The sequence below is a fragment of the Oryzias latipes genome, chromosome 17 (genome assembly GCF_053564925.1).
Source record: "Oryzias latipes strain Hd-rR chromosome 17, Olatipes_Hd-rR_3.1".
Lineage (NCBI taxonomy): Eukaryota > Metazoa > Chordata > Actinopteri > Beloniformes > Adrianichthyidae > Oryzias > Oryzias latipes.
This window is the reverse complement of record NC_136253.1, coordinates 33,017,012-33,041,194: the sequence shown is the minus strand read 5'-3', so window position 1 is coordinate 33,041,194 and position 24,183 is coordinate 33,017,012. Positions and strand designations below refer to the sequence as shown.

At 39.1% G+C, this 24,183-nt stretch overlaps 2 protein-coding genes across 9 annotated transcripts in view; one reads left to right on the top strand and one right to left on the bottom strand.

The window, feature by feature from the left end:
• greb1l (GREB1 like retinoic acid receptor coactivator) overlaps positions 1 to 6,719 on the bottom strand; it is a 55,142-nt gene extending 48,423 nt beyond the window's left edge. For 4 of the 5 annotated variants that reach the window (XM_011487018.4, XM_078934238.1, XM_078934239.1 and 1 more), the window contains exon 1: positions 6,499 to 6,719. The gene's annotated coding sequence lies outside the window, so the exon portion shown is untranslated. The remainder of the gene's footprint in view (positions 1 to 6,498) is intronic. The other variant, XM_078934237.1, reaches the window with a different exon arrangement.
• A 3,446-nt stretch (positions 6,720 to 10,165) lies between these two features.
• Positions 10,166 to 24,183, top strand: part of rock1 (Rho-associated, coiled-coil containing protein kinase 1) — a 48,150-nt gene continuing 34,132 nt past the window's right edge. For all 4 annotated transcript variants that reach the window (XM_011487016.4, XM_078934242.1, XM_011487013.4 and 1 more), the window contains exon 1: positions 10,166 to 11,138. In XM_011487016.4, the coding sequence (XP_011485318.1) occupies positions 11,046 to 11,138 (93 nt within the window). In that variant the 5' untranslated portion in view covers positions 10,166 to 11,045. The remainder of the gene's footprint in view (positions 11,139 to 24,183) is intronic.

The window sequence follows — 24,183 nt, the reverse complement described above, 5'->3', positions numbered from 1 at the left end:
AACTGCAGTTTGAACATCACAGTATTTATTGTGTTGTAATATTGGGCTACATAAATAAAATGACTTCTGGCACGGAGTAACCCCGCCCCCTTCCCCTTTCTTGTTGCTGATAGATTGGAGCAGGGAGCTTGTGGCCCAACCACGAGTATTTATGACTTCGTAAATATGATCTTTTTCAATCGATATTTCTCGTCTGCCCCAGATTTCCAACGATTTAAATAAGGAAAATACTCAGGAATGCAAATTTCAGTTTAATTTTCTTTAAATATGTCCTCCATCATCAGAAAAATGCCACAAGAACATGTTAAAAACACCAAAAAGACCATTTTCTTCATAGTCCGTCTATAATGAAAGGCAATCTCAGTATGTGAGTAATATAGAGGTGTTATGGGACCAACTCAGTCAGAGTATCAATACAAAATTAATGCAATCTACACTTGTGTTTAGGTGAATGTGCCTCAGTTAAGATGGGAAGTTCTCTGCATCAGTTCCCCCCTCCCACAATTACTTTACTTTTGCATTAAGTCCTTTAATGCACCTAATGCAAGCGGATAAAAAGAAATACCTTTCATTGTTACAGAGATGGATGGCCTTAAGTTTGGCGAACCGAGTGATCCAGTGGTGACAGATAAGAACCTGCCCTGCACGTCAGAATCACAGATAACAGAACACCAGGAAGTGTCATCTACCGGGGTCGTGTTCCACTCATGCATAAGTGCACACACACAAACACACACACACACACAGACACAAACGTTTCAAACCTCCCCTGCAACAAAGAGCAGGATGTTCAGGCTTTTGGCTGTACTCCTTCCTAACCTTTTGCGGCTGTATGTATTCGTCACATTCCAGTTTCTGAGGTTTAAAGAAACAAACTTTTTCCTACTAAAGAACCAACTCTGAGGAGGACCACAAACACAGAGGTGTGAGGATTTTTTTAACCAACACACAATAATCGTCAAAAAGTATTAAATGGGTCAGAACAAAATAAAAAGCGTTGAATAATTGCATTAATGTCTTCTAAGGATAAAGCTTCCAACTGTGAAAGACTTTTAATTTGAAGTTTGTTGATCACATTTAATAAATGTTTTGACAAATTGTTTAAATTAAATCAAAATGGGACCCCCCCCCCACTTCCTGCTTCTAAAATTGAGACATACAGTAACAGCTGAAAATGGAGGGCTTTGAGGAGGAAGGCCCTCCCCCACCAAAGGGATCAATGCACGTAAATGGAAGAGGTCACAGACCTTTGACATCTTCTTTCACATGGGGGAAGGGCAAAGGCCTTTGTCAGATTGGTTTTAATGATCCAATTGTCCCGCGTGTCATAAAACATCATACAGTACTTACAGTTTGGTTCACATTTAAGTCCATGCTGCCCCCCTCAGTGCACTTCAAGGTCCATTTGCTGATCCTAGCAGCATATCTGGACCGCTGCCTAAATAACGCTAAAGCTTTTCTGTTTCCATTAATCCAGTTTGTCTTCTATACACCCAGCTGCCTGCTTCATCTCCTCAACACTCCCCCAACTCCTTCAAAGGCTCACTCCAATGAAAATTGTGTTTTTTGGTATTTTTAAGATGTTCTGATGGCATTTTTTACATGATGGACACATTTGAAGAAGATTAGGCGTATAGTCCCTTTTCTGAGTATTTCTTCATTCAAATTGTTGTGAATCAGGGGCAGATGAAAATGATACCGTAGAAAGAAGCTTGTCGCAGTGACGTAGGTGCTACCGCCGGCGGGGCCACTAACCCCCAGCTCAGCTCCATTCCGATGGATCCCCCTGCAGACAAATAGATTCATGCACATCATGGTTTTCCTCATCTGAGCTGGAAATCTGGATCAAAACTGTGCGGCTGTTATATTGCTCACCATTTTTATAGCACCGCTAATGTTTGGTTGGGCTTGTAAGCTAGCTGGAGAGTGTGCAAACAAATTGATGATGGGAAATGAGGGCAGGCTTACTCTGGGACAACAGTCAGGCAGTTCAATGAACAGTGAACTCTGCAGAAACCGTGTCCTAGAAACAACAACAGTTTGTTGATTTTGATTTTTTTGGTGCTGAATCGAGCATAATCCTAATGAAAAGACCACTTTGAAAATAGATCAAAAGAGGATCAGAGTGGGACTTGACCCGCTCTCCTGGTCTCCTTGATGCTTTCGGCACCTCGACTCCTCTGCAGACTTTATCTCTACTTTCGCCTCCTTCTCTTTTACACGTCTGAACACAGGTTTCAGAAGATCACCAGAGACTGAAGATGGCTCTTTGTTTTTCCACGGGAATGATGTCACACAACACAGGAAGGGTATTCACTTCATATGCGAACGATTGCAGGTACACATAAAGTAAACTATTCAGACAACGGCTGCAAAGTAACTCTGACAGATTTACAGTCAGCGAGCCTCTAATTCATTTCTGCCCAGGCGTTTCTAGAGAACAGAGTGTTCTTGGCACGTTTAACTACGATATCAAAATCATTTACAAGCGTCCACGTGGAAACCATTCACTCTGCACATCAGAGCTGAGACGCTCTTTTCTCTCGGAGAATTGGTTATTCAGACCAACTTCAAACTATTTAGTTTTTTCCCCCACCCACGTACAAAAATAATGAGTTAATTATGTCACTTTTTGCACACACACAAGTCCAGTCTCTCATAGAAGATTAAAAAAAAAAAAAAAGAAAAACGTCTTTTTAATCAGTGCAATTACAAAAAAGATGTGGCATTTTATGAGTCAAGTTTAATTTAAAAGACTGCAATTTCCAGTTAAAAGCAAACCTTGACCTAAATGCTGTTTTGTTAATATTTAATTTCCTGTTAAAACAGTGAAGTCTATCGAAATCAACACACTGGTGAAGAATTCAGAGTAAGGACAAATAGACCCTAAGCAAACAATTTTTACACATGGGTCAAACTTTCTTATAAAGAAATCAATCGAATAAGTCAAACCCAGCTGATAAAACTTCAGTTTTATTAATATGTCAGGTGGCATTTATTGCTTTATAGTTATATTTGTCTTGGTTTTAGTGTGATCTGAATTATAACTCTGTTAAAAACTTGTAATTTAAACTACCGTATGCAGTGATTTCATTGTTTAGTGCAGAAAAATCTCATTCCAAACTAAAGGACTGGACTTTTTTTTGGGACAGAAAATACATGAAATTATTAAAATATTGACATCTTGAACTAGATAATTAAGTTCATTTTATTATATTTTATCTAATCGCTGTGTTTTGATAGGTAGCAGGGATGCAGCGATATACTTTCGTCATGATTCGGTTCATGTCCTTTTTTATGTTTCAAGATGTGATTTGTGGATTGCAAAATAAAAAAGCTAAAAAATCAGAAAAATCGTTTTTATAGCAAGTAACACAGAAGAAAAATGTTTCATTTAGCTCATACTTATCCTAAAGTAGTGTAATAAAGAAGTAAATGATAAATCCTTCTTACATTTAGCACCATACGTGTTCAACACTTTCAAGGAGAATTGTGACATTCCTAATAGAGCCATTAAAATTGATAGAAACTTCATTTGTCGTTGTCTCTGGAACAACAAATTTCAAAAGTGCTCTTTGGTCGGTGCATCCTTCATTAATTAAAACAAGAGTTTACTGAGAAAAATGAACAACTAAAAAATAAATAAAAAGAAATGAATCCTTAAGTTATTGGAAACTAATTAATATCCAGCTAATTGAAAACTCAATCACTCTTTAAAAGCAAGAATATACAATTAACAAGAGTTTTATTAAGGTTAAAAGCAATATTTTTGGAGATATAACCAATGTAATGTGTTATGACAGCTCATGTACAGATTAATATATTAAAACAAATGGTGACATTTGGGACATTTTCTTTTTTTTATTCTTCTGCCTGAGTCGTGTCAACAAAAACAACAACAACAACAAGCAGGCCAAAAGCCTAAGAAAAGGCGGCCCGCTTCCTGCATCAGCAATTTAATGAATGGCCCTCTTTTAAGACCACCCGTTTGCTCGGTTCTGTCACACTGCGATAGGAAAAGTGCGTAAACAAAAGCCCTGATCTCTCTTCTTGGGGTTTTGACCTTTGTGTCAGCTGCAGGCGGCCTCAGAAAAGGCCACAACCACGGAGGTGGCTCCGAAAGTATTGGCAGAAGCATCTGTCTGCTCGGCTGAATGGTCCCTGTTGTGTGTTTTTTTGTGATCCAGATGTCATGAATCACCTGCGTGGGTGTTTTCTTCGCAGATCAATATCTAGAAATGATTTGTATTGGAGTTGCTTGAAGACCCATAATAAACTGAACCCTGTTTCACCGAATGGATTGGTAATCAATTGGTTTGTTATGACAGCTCGCCCAAATACAAATCATCTCTCACAATCTGCTTTGCCGTATCAGGATATCTGTTTCTCTCTATGTTTTTTGTTTTTTTGTTTTGACAGAAAATGACTCAGTAACAGACACAGCACCCTGAGAACAAAAATGACACAATAGCAGCAAAAGCAAAGCCCTGATGTGTTTTAAATTGTGGTGAGAGAATAATGAGGAAAAATAAATCAATCTGTTACCCTGGTGACAAGTGCCTCCTGCACAAATAGATGTGACATAGTTATCTACGGACCAGCTTTTTGGGGGGATAGAAATGTAATATTGCATTTTCTGAAAGCCTCTTGGCTTCACAGCAGGTTTTTTAATACAATAAAACAACAAGGAATGAGACATTAGGCCAAAAAAAAACCTCAAAGTGGAGACAGGAGATTATCGTCATCAGCTGACAAACCTGTAAGCCTGCTTTAACAAAAAAAATCAGGGTTTTATTTTCAATATTTTGAATTTTAATGGAAAATAATCCACAATTAAAGATTCGCTCCAATGAAAATTGTGTTTTAACTTGTTTTGTTGTATTTTTTCTAATGATGGAGGACTTACATAAAGAACATAAAGCTTAAAATTACATTTCTGAGTATTTCTTCATTCAAATCGCTGTGAATCGAGAGCAGACGGAAAAAAACGCAGTTTGAAAAAGATCCTTTTCGATGCATCCACTCTCAGACAAGTCTTGGTTTTCCTCGTCCGAGCTCGCCATTTCTGTGGCAACAGTAATGTTAGAATGGGAGTATCAAGGGTTGTAAGCTAGTGTAAACCGAGACGACGGTTGACGAGAAGAGGGGCGCGGTTGCTCCATACCGACATTTGTACATTTCTAATGAACTCCTGCCGCTCTGCAGAAACTATGTCTTAGAAAACTACTTTTTTTTTGTTTTTTTTATTTGGCTAAAATTTGCACATTAATAATTAAAAGACCACTGGGAACAACTTGAAAATAGATCCAAAGAGGATCGGAGTGCAAATTTAAAATGCCTAATTGGTTATGTAACCACATAAGACATTTTCCTAAGTAAAAAAAAGATCTGTTTATTTCTCCATCCACCAGGACAAACTCTAAGTTTGCTTTACAGAGATGAAAATATACTCAGAAGATCAGGCCTGCAGCAAACCTGACATCCACAGAGCAATGCAGGGGAGAGACTTCAAGGCTACACAGAGACCTGTTCGGGCGCAGGACTCGTGTCACTTATCTCCTCCCAGATTAAGTCCCAATTGTTAGTCAGGAACAAAGGCAGCCACTGAGGAAACCAGCCCCCCAAGGGCCAGATGGTCAGCGCTCGGAGCCCCACTGACCCATCCGGCCCTGCCCTCTGCGAGAAGGTTGCGCATGCTCACAGACTCAGGCCACCCAGCTCATTCTCCACTGCTTTATCTGATTTATACCATGGTGTGCACACAACAGCCTTCTGTGATTCTGCACCGGGGGCACACCACAACACAGATGGCAGTTTAACTTAGTCAGCCAAGGTTACAAAACACCCCAAACAGAAACGACTTCTTTGCAAGGATGTGGATTTAAACTCTGCTGTGGCTGGAGCAGGACTTCAGACCTGGACAGCACCACCAGGAATGACTTAAACATGACAAATTCAGAGCTTCATTGCTGTCATCCATTAGGACTTTATCTGATCTGCTGAAGCCTGTTTCCACAACAAGCCTCGGGCAATTGTTTCAACAGAGAAGCTTTTAAAACAGTGGTCTGGCTCCAAACATACTTGACTTTATTAACAGTGATTGACAACACTAAACACAGATTTTGAAATATTTGACGGGAAAAAAGTAAATTACATCTTAGTAGCTGCAAGACGTGCCAAATTATTTGAAGAAAAACAAGGAAGCAGAACAGATGTTTTCCTAAAAAAGAGGCATTTTTACGCATAAATAAATTCATGACTTTTTTTATTTTTATTCCGAATTTCCAAAATTAAGGTAAAATAATCTATTACAGATCCGACATCCACAATTTGATAACATCCGCGAGATTTTTTTGCAGCATCTGTTGTCGTTGTTGACAGGCTGCGGGGAGACCACCGCGCACGGCGCGTGGACTCCCCGCAGCCGTTCAATGTCACATTCAAAACTGTCCGCCACGGTGGGGGGGAAAACACGACACTAGTTCGGTGCGTTTCTACCTTATGGCGCGCGCCGCGTGGTCATGTCCACGAAGACCTGCCGCTGCCGGCGGAGTTGCGTCGCACTCTCCGGCGCCGCCGCCGTCGATGCGTCTTCTTGCGGCACAGCTGATCTGCGCACGGCCGCGGAGCCGCCGACTGACGTCAGAACCGCACAGTTTGGCTCCTTCCAGCGGAAGTTCGGTTCAGTTTGTTGCTTAACACAGAAGGGGCTGAACAAATGAAAGATGTGAAAAAACAAACAAACTGAGTGCAGTTAAAATGCACTCCTCTGTCTGCGTCCCTTTATTATTATTGGCCGCACTTAGAAAAACAAATAGATAAAATAGAGGTAAGATGTATGTATTTGTTTTATCACACAAAACTTCAATGTTCTATGGTATATAGGATAAAACTTTTTTTAAACCAATAAATAAAGATCTACGGCTTTTATTCAAGTTCTGCAGAATAAGCGACATCTCTGTATTATTGGTAGAACAACGCCCCCTGCTGGTCAAAACCATTTTACTTGGTTCCCTGCAGCATCAAAGTTTTTTTAACATATGCAGTGGTGGACAAATTTGTTGGTACCCCTCAGTTGAAGAAAGAAAATGCCACAATGCTCACTGAAAAGACTTAATACATTTAAAAGTAACAATAAATTAAAATGTGTTGAAAATTTAATAATCAAAATAAGCCATTACTTTTGAGTTGTTGATTAACAGAATCATTTAAAAAAAAAAAACTAATGAAATAGGGCTGGACAAAAATGATGGCACCCATAACTTAATATTTTGTTGCATAAACTTTTGAGGCAATCACTGCAATTAAACTGTTTCTGTATTTGTCAATGAGCCATCTGCACCTGTCCACAGGTGGGACTGTCTTTAATGGTACATCTACTAATATTGTGAAATTTAAAAAAAAAACGTCTTCAGGAAAGATATTTTAGATATTAGATATTTTTTCTTTCAATTTAGGTCATTTACTCCCTAAAATAAATTGAAACCAAGATTAAATCAAACTATGATTTTAGTTTTGATCGTTCCAAAGGGACCACTTTTTTTTTTTTTTTTTTAAATAACTGCCTATAAAAGGTGGCCAAACAGTTTCATTTTGTTGCACAACCTTTTGAGGCAATCACTGCAATTAAACGGTTTCTGTATTTGTCAATGAGCCTTCTGCACCTGTCCACAGGTATTTTGGCCCACTCCACATGAGCAAACTGCTCCAGTTGTCTCAGGTTTGACGGGTGTCTTCTCCAAACAGCCTGTTTCAGCTCCTTCCACAGATGTTCTGTTTTACCGTACCTTGCACAACTTCAAGACACCCTGTGCCAGATCCAGCAAAGCAGCCCCAAAATAGAACTGAGCCTCCTCCATGTTTCACAGTAGGGACAGTGTTCTTTTGGTTGGATGCTTCATCTTTGAGTCTACGAACATAGAGCTGATGTGCCTTAGCAAAAAGCTCCAGTTTGGTCTTATCATTTTCCCAGAAGCTTTGTGGCTTGTCAACATGCATTTTTGCAAATTTCAGTCTGGCTTTTTTATGATTTCCTTTCAACAGTGGCGTCCTCTTTGGTCGTCTCCCATGAAGTCCACTCTGGCTCAAACAACGATGAATGGTGCGATCTGACACTGATGTACCTTGATCTAGGAGTTCACCTTTAATGTCTCTGGAGGTTGTTCTGGGCTCTTTGGATACAGTTCCAACTATCCATCTCCTCCATTTGTCTTCAATTTTCCTCTTCCAGCCACGTCCAGGGAGGTTGGCTACTGTCCCGTGGGTCTTCAACTTCTGAATAATATGTGCCACTGTTGTCACAGGAACTTCAAGCTGCTTAGAGATGGTTTTATAGCCTTTGCCTTTACAATGTTTGTCTATAATTTTGTTTCTAATGTCCTGGGACAATTCTCTCCTTCGCTTTCTGTTGTCCATGTTCAGTGTGGTACACACCTTTTCACTATTTGTCTCCCTTTAAATAGGCAGACTGACTGATTATGGGTTTGAAAACAGCTGTGATGTCAATTAAAGGACATACCTGAGTTCATCATGACCCCCTGGGCAATTAGTTCTCAGTCTTTTATGGACGTAGCATCATTTTTGTCCAGCCCTATTTCATTAGTTTGTTTTTTTAAATAATTCTGTTAACCAACAACTCAAAAGTAATGGCTGATTTTGATAATTTAATTTTCAATAAATTTTAATTTATTGTTACTTTTGAACGTTTCAAGTTATTTCAGTGAGCATTGTGGACTTTCTTTAACCGAGGGGTACCAACAATTTTGTCCACCACTATAGATCAAAGGAAAAACAGAATGAACAATGGCTTAGTAATAACAGCTAAGGTGAATATTCTATAACCTTTCCTAAATTAAATCATGACTGGGATTAGGATGGTGAATATTTTTTTTTCTAATTTTCATTGACTGTAACAGTTTGTCAGGTTTATATTAGATTTCTTTGGAATCTATTTGGAATAGAATTATCATCTTTTTGTTTAAATTTTTTTGACAACATGTCCGTTTTCTGATGTTTAGAAAAACTGGGCATCCCATTTGGTTTTTGGTAGTGGCAAGTGCCAACACTCAATATTTTAATCATTATAATTCTTTATTGAAAACATAACACAGATTTTCAATTTTAGTAAATTAAGGGCTTTTTTGTTGTTACATTTTTATTTTCTACCATCCCTGCTGCTTTAGAAGAATATCAGTCAAAACGTTTATTGTCCATTTAAGATTTTTAAATTCCTGCACATCACTGACGCTCAGAATGGTTTCAGTCAGGCTGCACCTTTTGCCTGGACAGCTGTTTATCCTTCCAGGCCAAATGGCCAAAGCAGATCTTTTAACGCAGTTACTTACTGATTCTGATATTGTGCCAACAACATTAGCATGTATATCCTTAAAGTAAAAAAATGTAACTAACTAAATAAATAATAGAATAGAATAAATCTTTGACCACATAAAGGGGAAATTATCTTGTTACAACAACTATTAAAAACAGAAGATGGATAATAACACTAACTACACTTGAAAGAAATGATGAAAAATAAGAAATAACAATTTTAGTAATAACAATATTATTAAGAGCAATATTATTATTATATATGATAATAATAAAGTTGACTGCAGTGGTACTGTCTTTAATGGTACATCTACCGTACTAATATTGTGAAATTTAAAAAGGAATTTCTTCAGAAAACAATTTTGGTCATGTACTCCTTAAAATAAATTGAAACCAAGATTAAATCAAACCATGATTTTAGTTTTGATCGTTCCAAAGGGGCCACTTTTTTTATTTTATTTAAATAACTGCCTATAAAGGTGGCCAAACAGTTTTATTTTATGTGTTTATTTATGCCATAATATGCTTCTAAGGGTATACATAGTTATCTATACAGGACGAAAGTAGAATATTGACATAAATTCTAAGCATCAATATGATTTACCATTAAATTTGGCATAATTGGACAAAGTAAATAAGATTACATTATTGATATGACTTGAAAACAAAAGGAACAGATTATGATCTGATTTTCAGAATGCATAAACAGGGCTATTGGAATCAAAATGTTTTAAATCTCAATAACCTTGATAGTCATGCTTAACTCTACCCTATCTTTATTATTGTACAAACTTTTGTAGTTTTCTGTCAAAACTAATCAGGAAATAGGTCTAAAATCAGGAGCACGCGGGCGCTCTGGCTCCCTGAGACATCGACGTGTTTCCTCCGTTCAATCTTTGAACGCGCCTCGGAGCGGCACATGCGCAGTACTTGACATTTTGAAGTAGCTTCTCCGGAGTGTTTGAACAGGAAGGCGGACATGTTGGTCAGGCTGTATGAGAAATTCGGTCACAGTCTGCGATTGTATTCCGAAAAAACAACATCCAGCCAAGTTGGATCGTAGTTCTACCCCGCGGAGGAGTTCCGGCAGCCGGACGGGAACTATTCGACGGGCCTTGACAGACACCGGGGCGAAGCGGAAGGGCTGCCGTTCAACGTTCAGCGACTCCTCGTTTTAAACTGTTCGAAATTTGGAAGAAGCAGAAGTTTTTTTCTCCACCACTTCTACTTTTGAGCTGTCAGAATCATTCAGTCGTTTCCTCCAAACTAGGCCTGCGAAACATGGAAACGGGCCCGGACTAGCCAACTTTCAAACATTAAAAAAAAAAAAAAACTTTTCGGGAAGATTTTGCACGAACGTGTTATTTGTCTTTTGTTTCGATGCAGCAGCGTTTTAAGCCCTTATCCTCAGTGGCATCCTAATCTGTCGCCGCAATTATCTTTGCACGGAAGTTGTTTGCCACTCACGGACGGGAAAACATCTTCCGACTTCGACAATCATGTGGCGTGTCCAGTGCCCCGTTAACGTCTCGATTTTTTGTGGAAATTTCCGGAGGAGGATGCATTTTCTCTGAAGCGCGGTGGAAAAGTTTGCGCGAAGAAAGGGACGTTTGGCCATCTAGCTAGCGCCGCGGCTAACTGCTAGCCATTCCACCGCCTCGCCAGGGAGCTCTTTTTTTGTTTTTAACTCAACACGGGGGACTAAGTTTGGCAGGAAAATGTCCTCCGAGATAAACATGGAGGGTCGGTTTGAAAAAATCGATGCCATGTTGAAGGACCCAAAGTCGGAAATAAACACGGATTGTCTTCTGGTAAGTAAAGTCTGTGTAGCTTGTGAGCTAGCCAGCTAGCTAACAGAGCGCAGTGTGCGGTTCAGGGTCAGCCTACTCCTCAGTCGGAGCAGAGCTCTGTCTTTCTGTCTGTCTTTGAGACCAGCGGTTTGTCGGCGCTCGAACCCCCGACACTGACAGGTCGATTAAGTTCACACACTTCGTCTGCCGCCGACACACATGCGCACCAGAATACAATAAACGTTGAATGAGGAGGACATCACATTCATCTGTCTGTGTGCCTTTTAGCTGCTGTGACTCATGTTTTCTAAACCACCGGCCCTCTAAATGATGAAGCTTTTGACTCAGAGCTAAAACAGAGAATTAATGAAAAAATAGGACAAACTTGTCACTTATTTCCAGCTGTTTATGTGACAGGGATGTTGAATTGCTTAGGGATTGGCCACATTTAATAAATGACTTCACTTTTAGACAGTTAAAAACTGTAGATAGTTTTACATGCTGTTATCTTAGTATGCATTTATTAATTCTTTTCCTGTTTCTCTTTCTTTATTATAGTCTCTTCTGCCATTTTTTTCCCCGCTTAACTCCTTCTACAATTTTTCAGCTATTTTAACCATACAACTGTTAAAATGTTCAGCTCTTTCAGCTTTTTCCAGCTGTGACTTTTGCTCCTTCAAATCCCTGAACTTTTCAAGATATTCCAGGATTTCCAGGATTTTTGCCTCCATTGAAATACATGGGGAATCCTTGGTGCAGAAGCTCGCTGGTTCGATACCCGGCGCTGGCATTTTTCACAAAAATATCTGTTCTGTTATTGTGCTGTTTTCACTTTATTTATGGTCAACGTTGACCATTTCTGTATTTTATATTTTTTATGTGCCAATTATTACCCTTTAAGTTTAATTTTCATTCAGCAATAGAGCATTCAACCCTGTATTTCCTTCTGGAAATGCAGCTCCTTCTAGTTTTTATCGGTTTTATCTATATGATTAATCTGTTTCTACTCCTTAGATGTTATATATGTTTTTATCTTTGATAACCAGTGGAGTTATTTTATTTTAGTGTTGACCATCTCTGCATCTCTTAAGAAATTTGGTTTAAGTTTTGGTGAATGGATGTTCAAAAAAGGGGGTCTTTTCACCCTGGGTCTGTATCTTTCTATTGATTTGTTTCCCTATTTTTTCCATGTATGATCAAAATCCTTCGATTTCTGATTATAGTCAACACTGGAAAAAGAGCTATGGCTGCTCTATCCGTAAGCCAGAATACCTTTAGATGAGCAAATCTTTAACTCTTGTGAATGTTTTTGTACTATATGGTGTTTGGATACTTCAAAGTGTTTTTTTCCCCCTTATTATATGCATTTTTTTTCTAACCTTTAAATAGGTCGGCCTGTTTTGTAGGCTTTCTATAACCTGCAGGCATCAGGTACATTTTTGCTGTTCTACAGTCTAATAGGTGTCAACCCCTGAATTGATCTGACTGATGATAAAGAGAGTCTTGGGAACTGACTCACTGTGAAGTGAATGCCAAGGGAATGTTGTTGAGTCAAGGGTTTGTTGATAGGAGGAGTATTTCAGCTTTAGCGACAGTGACAGCGAGTGTTTTCACAGGGATTTGGCTCCCAGTTACTCATGGAAACTGTTGTGATCATATGCTCGGTGTTATTAGTGCAAATATCTTGTTGGTGATATGTTGACATTTGCTGAAATTAGCCAGGGCCTGACACGGTCACACCTGTTGTTTGTGGTTAAGTTGCAACAGATTTAATGAATTGGCTGCTCTACTTGATTTCATTTCAGTAAATATTTTAGGGTCTCCGTACTGCAGGTCTGTAATTTTTAACAAATTACAATATGGTGGTTGTGTAGGATCCATGAATTATTAGATTAAAAACAAAAGAGCATCAAAGCAGGAATTTGGTTTGTCTATTTTAGACCTGCCCACCTGTGAAAGACCCCCTCTGATGGAAATAGTGTTTTTGGTGTATTTTTAACATGTTTTTGAGGTATTTTTCTTACGATGGATGACACGTATAAAGAAAATTAAGCTTGCAATTGCATTTCTGAGTGTTTCGTTATTCAAATGGTGAATCAGGAGCAGACTAAAATGTCGTTGGGCCACCAGCTCCTAGCTCCCCTTCCACTTGTACACGACTAGATCCATGTACGTCTGTTTCTTCGTTTTGCTGGTTAGCTCCAATATTGCTCGCCATTTGTCAATGTTAGATTGGTGGTGTGAGGTAAGCTAGGGGGGAAAGCACATAAATGGAGAGCTCTCAGTAATGGGGAGCGTAAGGAGGGGGTTTCTTCTCACCATCGGCCCCCCCCACAACTCAGAGGCAAATTTCAAATGAACTGCTGCTCTGCAGAAACTATGTCCTAGAAAACGACATTTTTTTTTGGCTAAAAACAACAATCATACTTAAAATGCAGCTGGAAAGACTTTGAAAGTGGATCAAATGATGATTAGAGTGGGTGTTTAAGTTGTTAAAATGCATCTTTCTCTAAAATGAAAACCTCTTTAGTCTTAATGGCCTCATTTGCTTTGTTAGACCAAGCCCTGAAAGTCACTCAGAGTGCAGCCTCTCTGCATGTTGAACGCCAAAAACCTGTGGCCACCATTCCCACTGGCAGACACACACAAGGGTGTTGTTCATCCTTTTTCGCCCTCTTGCAATCTCCTCTGATCAATGAATGGAGCCTTTTGCTGAAGCTCTCTCTGCTGCCACCGTGGAGCTCCACCCACTGTTTAATAAAATTCCATGCTAATCAAATAACCTCTTGTCTTTGACTTTTCTGGAGGTTCAAGTCCGTCCTAAAGTCTTTTTGCATGTTCAGAGGGAGTTGGGACCCGGCCGGCTGCTCTGAGGTGGTAGGGTGTGGGCTTCACTCCTCTCCTCCCATAACCCAAAATTGTGCAGACTGGAGGATAAAGTCTCGTGTTACTGAGGGCTGTGAATCAGGACATTTAAGTCATAAAGCGCCATGAGTCATGGCGACCATTAGAATTCACAGCGGTGGTTCTTTTTTGGTTACAATTCTTTACCTGCGTTCCACTTGACATTACAATGAAAGTTTTAACCGTAGAAGCCTGGTCTTTGCTGCTGTATGATTATATTTAGCCTGTATCTTACAACACAGCTCTGACTCTAGACAGATATCCTGTTATCTATATTTTGTTTTCCAGTCTGGTTTCTCTTATCTTCACCTTTTTAAGTAGATCCTCCTTGTTGCAGAGCATCTGCATATCCCTTTCCTCCTGTCACGGCTCTAGGACTTGTAAAATGAGATGTGTTCATCAGCTGGTACTTTAGAATGACAGGTAGATACGGGAACCTGTTTTGAACTGGTTTTTCTTCTACTTGACATACATCAGGAGCTCCTGAAATTGACTTTTGTTCGACTGTAATACCACAGATTGATTAGTTCCTAGTTCTTCATCAGTCTACGATAAACTTTTACTCTGACATTTAATTTTAAGTTTTAGAAATACAAGATGTACAGAAGTATGAACATACTGAAAAGTACCTATAGGAAGCAGCAGGGCCAGTAGACCTGAACCATGGAATGACATGAACGCCCAGTATACTTTACATGTTTGAAAGGATTAAGAGTGAGCTGAAGTTGAAATTTAACGTTGGCCACAAAACAAGTCGTTTTCTTAAGTTATGCCGGTTGAAATATTATAGAAACAAATATTTATTAATTAGATTTAATGTGTTTGATGGTTTTGTAGGTTAGAACAATCCAGTTTATGCCTTTCAAAGTTAATTATTTTCTACAAAACAGTCTATTATCAACGGGCACAACCAACTATAGGTTTTTGTGACTTTTACTTAATCCTTAAACGTCTTTTAAACCCCACATTCTTACTTTCTTTTTTCTTTTCTTTATTTTAAACGGTTGATTTGCTGAAATCCAACCCGAATACCAGACAGAGCTTGGTTAATTCCTGCCTTATATTTTATGAATACCTGCCGTCGTTACAACAACCTTCTCCTTTAATGGACAGATTAAACTCTAAGATGATTTCTTCCCTGATTTCCGAGCTGTCTCCCATTGATTCTTGGTTTGTTAGCAGACTTGTAAAAACAGAACAAAAAGTATCCGTAAGATGGAAAAACCCCAACATGCTCTGGAAGAAACACAGCAACTCAAGAATTAATTTAGCACGTTTGGAAACAGGAATTCTTTGAATGTTTGAAGTGAATATTTTATCGACAAACATTTGAAATGACAGATTTTGGAAAGCATTTATTGTGAAGGCAATATGCTGCCTGGTGCTGCTGAATTAATTCACTTCTCAGTTAAGTTGAGCTGTTCTGTCATACCAATATATATATTAATATTTGTACATTTGGTGTCTTCCACCTAACAGTGGTGGAAAATGCATTTGAATATGTTATAAACTGTAAATAACCTTGACTTTTTTCCGCCTCCACTTTCACGACTGTCTCAATAACGTAATAAATGTTGAAAATATGAGAAAATGTTGACTTTAGCTCGTGCTGGTTTGCGGCGCCTTCCGTCCGTGAAACCCGGGTTCGACTCCGGGCTGCTCCCTGTTCCCTTCTCTACCTCTGCCGGTTCCAAGCCCGGCTTGAGAAGGTTGCGTCAGGAAGGGCATCCGGCGTAAAACATTGCCAAATTTACCATGCGACTTGTTCGCTGTGGCGACCCCTGATGGGAGAAGCCGAAAGTGGAATCAATGTTGACTTTACATTCTTCACAAATGTGTTACGCCCATTTGATTGTGAGGTTATTTTTGCACATGAGAGATTGTCAGGAGAACCCGCAGACATTGGTCTGGATATTTTTACATGTTGTTTATATTTGTTCATCACACTACGACATCATGTGCAGAACATTTGCTTTCTCAGCATGAAACACAGTGGAGCGGAGAGGAACAACTTACCAGATCACTGATAAAGAAATTAAATGATGCAAAACCTCTGAACATAAATGTTGGGGAGTTAGGGAGTGGACAACTTTCTGAAAATAATTGCGGATAAAAAGATATATCTTAGATGTAGATTTGCTTTTGTCCTCTTACAATAAATTATGTTGTTTTCTTGTTTGAACAGCAACTCACAACTAGAGAGCTGTTTTTATTTTTTTGATCATCCTTTTTTTCCCTTGACTTACACTGACTGATTTGCATTATTGTTAACAATTTTCTTTCTTCCCACCGTTGAACCACTAACATTTGTACTTGGTGTAATGTCTTCCAAGCAAGCCCCCTTCCTCGCACTTTTATCCAGCCATGCAAACGTTAGCACGAAGCCAATGAGTGGATGAAACGGCAAAATAAAGTTCTCATGGGAAATGTAAGGATTTCGCTTTAACCCAAATTTTATTTTTTTCATTTTATTTTTACCCACCAAAATGAACAGCAACGCATTTTGTAGGTCTTAATTTAGAGCCCTGGTTACAACAATCACTTTACACAAAGTCAGTTTATGCCTTTTTTCTGTCATGATTGTGGCACAGTGAGGGGTTTCATTTTTTGTCATTGCATTTTTAGGTTTGTTTTGTTTTAATGTCATCTGTGCAAGTGGAGTGTTTTTTGTTTTAATGTATTTTGATTAATTATCCATCTTGTCTGCAGAATTGTAGAAAGTCCATCTCTTCTAAGAAAACCAAGTTGATGCTTTGCTTGTTGGCACATTTACTCTGATTCCATCTCACCTGCTTTACATTGAAAACATCTGCATCAAAAATTGTTTTTGTAGTGTTGTCATGACTAAAATGTCCCTGAGGAACACATGCCAATACTTTGAGGAGTTTGGTGCGGAAGATTCTCGATCAAGTTCAAATGTGAGCAGTTACAATGTTAAAACTACAAATATTACTGTCAGTGTTACACATCTAGCAGTCTTTCCAGATTGATTTTTTTTTTTTTTTTTGGTGCATAAAAAGCCAATTTTCTAGCTCTGAAGTTTAGGAGGACAGTTTTGGACATCAACACATGAGCCTTTAGGTACATATGAATGAAAACTTTTTGTCCTGCGTCGTGTCAGAATTTGAGTCCTGATTGGATCTTGACCAAGAAGAGATGGACATCAAAGAAATTATGCGATCAGGTTCTGAAATCAAACTATTTTTGAAGCATATCTGTGCATTCCTGCTGAATTGAATCCGAAGCACAATCTATGTGTGATGAGATTTACTAAACATTTCTGTAAAAGGGAGTTGGAATAGTTGGTCCTCTATCCTGGAATAGGTGAGCTGTGGTTGATTTGTCATTAATGCAGACAACTATACTTTTGTAAAAGGCAGGATAGGATATTTTGAAAAGGTGATTGGGAGCTTTCATTTGTTCTTGCTAAGAAAAGCAGTACATGGCTACATTTGCCATGTTTTTCCAGGTTTAAACATTGGTGTGCTGCACTATTTCCATTTATAATCTCATGTGGAAGTATCTGTCTGGGATGTTTGCTTGCTGGAGTCTTTGATTTGCCACCCCTGGATTCAGTGTCAGAACCGTTTCTCCAGACGAGTTGTTAGATATGCGGTCTTTGTAGGTAATAAGTAGGATACTGTCACTTTGCATTACCAACAACAGAAGTATCTGAAAGTGCTCGAGGAATAGTTGAAATAACTCAGGTTGTAGTCTTACTGGAGTCTTTCTCAGTGAGCTGAAGTAGTAAACGGTAAAGTGAGGAACATTTCTGTCACACCGGCAGCCTGAGCAGTGAGGAAGTGATGTGGTTTTTCATGACTTGAAACTGGGCGGTTTGTATGATTTGTGTTTGTGTTAGTACAACCTTCAGTGCTGTTTGTCTTTGTTTGCATAGCAGCCTGAGCGGCCGCACAATTGTTCACGTGTGGAAAGCGTTTTGTCTTCACAAGATTGTAGACAACCGAGTGATTTAAGTTGAGTCTTTCATTATAGACCACCTTATGCAATGCTTCAGAGTTTAAGAATAGGTAAAAGAAGCATGAAGGATATCTAATTATTGTTTGTAACTCCTTTCAGTTCCCACTGTAGCATCTCTCCCATGCACAGACAGGGTTATTACAATTTGAACTGGACCTAATGGTCTGGCTTCATGGCATGACATTCAGAACACTGCCAGGGAGGGTATTGTGTACATGAAAGCTAGCTTTGTTATATTGTACATTTTAAAGTTAAAACTGAGGCCACATATAGGGAAATTTACAGCCAATTCCTTCTTTTTTTTAAGCACCAGATAAAACATGAAGTCTGGAATATCACCTGTGCTGTGAAGGACGGCCCTCTTAAGTCTGATTCACATAACACTCATTGCTACTTCTACTTCTTTTTCCACCTGTACTATTTGATTTGCACTGTTGCATAGCATTCATCTCCACCTCTGTTTGACATATCTGCTGGCTTGACAGGTACTAATACAGATGAAAGAAGGCATGTGTGAATGGGTGAGAGCGAAAGAAAGAATACACTGCTGCTAACCGAGCCTCCTGTCACTCAGCTAGTTTTGTGAGGCATGGTTTCTGTATGTCAAGTACACACCATCAAAGTACTAAACTGCTTCCCTCTGGTCTGTGTATTTTAATAAAAAGGCAACCGTGGTGTTTTAACATGGAGGCTTCTATATCAATAAAGCAAAATGACTTTGTAAAATCAGATTTATTTAGCTCCTAGAGCTCGTAGAGTCTATCCCCAGCTTACACAACACTGTGACTTACTTACTTGCTGTAGATTGTTTTGGATGGATTTAGAAATTGGTGTTCATAGTCTAAAACAGAATGCATAGCAGACTTAAAGTTTTATCTACACTTTTGAACCACCAGCTTTGTGCTTATTAGCTTTCCCCTTTAGGTTTTAAAACCTAATTTCTTTTATTCTGAATATAACTGGGTTATTATAAGCAGTAGTTTCTTGTTTATTCCGGGATTTGTGTCCCATAAATGACCCGCAACAGGTAAAATCCGCAAAGTAGTCATCTTTATTTATTTATTTAGACTATTATGATGTTTTAATGCCGTAAAACCCATCACCACACACTTTCTACACTTTTCTCAGACACAAACATTTTCACACTTTTCTCTCTTGTTAAAACTCTGAGTCCAAACCTTCATAAAGATATAAGTCCAGAATTATAGAATGACAACAGATTTGCCTGTCAGCAAAGATTTATGTAAATTTGGCAAACAGAACTCATTCTGTACAGGTGACACGACACGTAGGAGATTGATAGACAATTATCTACAGCCAATCAGGACGCAGAACACAATGTATCAATTGTGTAGATTGTGTGTCCAATCACATGTGGTTTCGACCACATTACGTCTGTCTTTTTTTGTTAATTCCTCAAACTCCTTTGCAACCTGAGATTTTTATTGGTTGCGCCCTGGTAAAATGTTGGCTATTCATCTTTTTTAGATGAAATGCCAGAAGTTCTGTGTTTTTAATCCTTTTGGATTAATTTTCTTTTTCTACAGAACATGTTCTTGCTTTGTGTGCGCCTTCTGATTTGACAATCTGACCAACACATTTGGGTCCTAACTTCCCTGTTGGAAGTTGGTCATTGGTGTAACAACCCTTTCTTGCTAAGGGGAAACAAAATTGTTATGGAAACAAAAAGTAGAGTACATGTATTGACATTTTTCCTATGTGTGCTACTGTTAAAACTCACGGTATGATTGTGAGTTCAATTTTTATTTTTCTCTGAAACTGTAACTCCTTTTCCATGCTGTTTTAATGCACGTGAACGTGCCTGGCAGTCATGTTCTGTACAATATTTTTTGTTTTTCTTTACTTTTCTTAATTCACCATTCAATATTGAATAAATAGGCTTTTCTACTCGCATGTTTTGCTCATATCTCAAACTCAAATACTAAATGGAATTAAACTCCAGATAAGACTTTGCTATGGATGTTTTTTCTACTCGCTCCCTTAGTTTTTGTTGAGAACTTGTTTGGCTGCATACCTAAAATAGCTCTCTGACGTGTACAGTCCTGTTAAGGAATGCTACTGTGGCTGTCCAGACTTTGCTGCGGCAGGAAGTTATGCAAACGTACATTGCTGCTCCCAGGCTTGTGATTACGCTTCTGAAAGGCTCAGTTCTTCTGTTTTATTTTATTTTTTACATTTTTCTGGTACTTATTGGTTAACAAAATTGCCCTTTATAGCCAGTTGAGGCCTTGCTAATGCAAAACCTTTTTAACCAGGCCACTCTTGAGGTTTTAAGATGGTCCATGTTAAGCTCATGTTAATTTGTGATACATTTATTGGCACATTTCAGCGTCTGACTTTCTTCCTTTTAGCTGGACCCTCTCAACCCCTTTTTCCCCCTCTCCTCCTGCTCCCACATTTTCCCTTTTTTTCCACCCTTCCTTCGGGGCAGTTGTGGTGTTGCTGCTCATATGGGGCAGCCCCTGTTGATTAGAAACTACAAAGTTACTTAAGCGAATTTGCTGTTTTGTCTGAGCTGCTGATTCATCATACGCTGACCTATATTTCTCTGAAGAAATGAGAACTTCTTATTAGGAAATGTTAGACTTGATGCATCCATAAAGATAGGATGAACCTTACTGCAACCGGTAAAAATAGGTATTTTGCTGAAGTTTTTGAAATTAGATTTGATTTTCAGAAGACCAAATGTAGCTGATTTTGACAGGATTGCAATGTGTCTGTCGGCTTTAATGTCTTTTTATCTGTTGGAAGAACCCTATTGTACTCCATATTCTGTTAAGCTCACCAGTTTGCCCTTTTAGGGATATCTAGCTTGTGGATACAATTTTGAACAGCATAAAAAGAGAGTTTGCATAAAGACAACAGAAATAATCTTACCACAATAGAAATGTATGTGGTTAAACAAACAAAACAAAAGGTAAACCTCTACTTTAAGGTAGAGTTGCTGTAAAAAAAAAAGTGTAAAAGTTAGTTAAACTGTTGCCACTATAGGCATTTTTAGGGAGAATCATTTACTTGTGTTTTTGTGAAGGGCTTTGCTGGTTTCCAAGAACAGTTTGAAGATAGTTGTAGAGGTTTTTGTCGAAGGGGCAGTCTTATAAAGTGACCTGCATCTACACCTTTTATTTAATTCTTCTGACCATCGATACGTATGAATGGATTGACCTTTGTCTATTTGCTGTTTCAGTTTAGTAAAGGCAGACATCAACCGCATAAATCAGGCTAGCTCCCTCATTTCAAAAACGATTTTCACAAAACGTAGCACAAATTGAAGCTTGGATAATTGATGATTTCATGGTATATTTAAATATTTATTATCTCCAAAGATCAACCTGTAAAAAGTGCAATAACAGAAGAATAAATAAACAGCTTCTAAATATCAGGGAGCTTTGATTTTGCCAATGTGCCAGAATCTAATGTAACTGAGCTTATAAATGCTTGTCACCCAAGCCTAGAAAGGAGGGAGATTAAGTTTATCAGCTTGAATTGCTAAAAAATGTGGCAAAGCTGTTTTCCTATTAAAAACACCTGAGAGCTGAACAAAGGAAAAAAACTCCCTCTACCACATACAAATAAAATGAGGTGAGCAGCACCTTATAAAAATCTACCATAATGAAAAAAAAATGGTCATCATCTTTTATTATTTTTGCCTTACATCTAAGGCAAATACATCTCAATTGCATTCAAAAATTACATTTAAATAGACCATTTCATAGTCCTTTGGGAAGAATAAGGCTCCTCCTCTCAGCTGGCATCTTTGGCTGATAAAAGAAACATTTTTTAAACTTAACATGTATCATAACATTACAGACACCTGCCAAACGGTTAAGATTTAAAATACAGAGATATTACCTGGCAGGCTAAAGTTTAGGGGGACAGCTCCTAAAAAATGCTCCCTTTAGTGAATAGTGAATAGTTTCTGCCACTGGGCAGAAAGTGAGCCCTGCACTTTCTAGTTGGGCTGATGTAATGAAGGCAAAGGCAAAGGAGATTTGTACGTAGTTACGTGCGACCAGCACCAAAAAGGATGGAAATTCATGTTGATCACACATAATGTGTGGCAATGCACATTGATGCATTGCCCGCATGTATTTTAAGTGCGTCCAAGGCTACATGATGTTGTTGGTAAAGTTAAAGTCAAACTTTAGCTAGCTTTGTTCTCTGCAGTCGACGCAACCCTTTGGGTTGCGCAATGATCTGCAGAAACAGCCATACTCAGGAACCATTTGGTGTATTTGACCCTCAAACTTAACCGTAATCCTTACCAGAACCCTTTTTCCAGATCTGTGCGGCCAAGAAAGAAGTTCAACACTGGCCGCAATATTTTTTGAAATTTAGGTGCAAATAGTCACTTAAAAAAAAGTGCGAACGAGGGTTGGGCGATGTCCCCTAAATTGGCCTGTCAATGCCTGTTTGCTGTCAACCATCGGGATGGACGATGATATCGTCGGGGGGGGGGGTAAAATTTTCGTTCTTATACAATTGCTATTCGTTATTTTACTTTATTTATTTTTTTCCCAACTAATGACTCATCCGCGATGATCCAGTATAAACTGAGGGAAGTGACTAACGAAAAAAGTACCGAACAAAATAGAAAAGAAGTAGTCCACTCCGCTCACCACACGTCAAGGGGACCGGCGGAGCGCGGACTTACAGCTTTGTGTTTGATGGGAAGGGGGGGGGGGGGGGTGCTCTGTTACATGAGCGTTATGTGTGGGAGATTTAAGACTGCGATCCGTCCCGCAGCTCTAGGGGAACGAGCTACCGAACTCAGAACCGGGTCTAAAAGTGTGTGTCTGAGCAGAGCTCGGATCGTCAGCACACACACAGCGCTTGAGGGCGTTATAAGCTTTAAGCAGAAATGTCGCTCAGTCCTTAGAAACCGTTCAAACAATCACATGGATTTGTGTTTCCAGTCGTGTCCCGATTAAATAAAGGCTGATGTTATTCCCACATGTTTACGTGCAGCCAGGATGCAGATTGCAGCGTCACCCAAAGCTAATGTTGTTAGCCCATGTTAGCATACTGCTAATCCTGGCTTCTTTCCGGCTCCGTTCAGAAAAAGCACTGACCACACGGATTAAAATTCAAATGATGAGCGAACAGGTGTTTCATAATAACCGTAACAATATTAAAAGCACGCTTAGAAGATCGTCTCAAATATTACCGAGCTGACATGTCAATGTATATAGCCGCTCGGCGCTGTTTAACATTGTTTTGTACTGAATTGTTACATTCAATAAAGTTTTGGAAAAAAATAGCCGCTCGGCGGAACTCACATCCTCTTCCGGTTTTTCAAACCCTACTGCGCATGTGCGAATGATTTATTCCGACCAAAAGTGTGACCTTAGTGAACATTTGTTATATTCTGAAAACATTTTTCTGGGCCCATCTACACGGTTGGATTCTAATCCGACCATTGATCCCATCAAGATATTTTGCACATGTAACCGCGGCTTATGGTGTCGACTCGCAGCGTGGCGGGGGCGTGGCATCACGATGGTGTCTCTCCATCGGGATGTCACTCACCCATCACGATGGACGATGGTATCGTCCATCCATGCAATATATACCTTGATGAACCAAACTAGCATGCTACTTGCTAGCACTTACTTTAGCACACACTTCACGCTTCCGAGCCTAATTTATCTCTATTAAAATGGCATTTGTATCCTGTGATGATTACTCTTGATCAGATAATTAAGTTGACATGTATTTTGTAGTTGATTGTAAAACATTGCGTCCCGTTTTATGATTCTTTGCGTACGTGTTCGGACCTCCTCAGTTCTTCACTCGGGAAGACTCGATCCATAGCGATGGCGCATGTGTGACATCATGTGTACTTGACGGCCAATCAAGTAATGTATATCAATGCTTCTGACACTCTTTGTCTACGTACAGACACGTCTTACTGTAGCTGACCTTCAAACCTTCACCTCTTTAGGATTTCCTCCACCCACTCCCTGCTGTCACAACAGATCACAATGTCATCTGCAAACATCCTGGTCCACAGACATTCTTATCTAGCCTCATCTGTCAGTCTGTCCATCACCACAGCAAACAAGGAGCTATAAGTTGATCCTTGGTGCAGTCCCACCTCCATCTTAAGCACCTTTGTCAAACCTACAGTACATCTCACCATTGTCTTACAGCTCCCAAA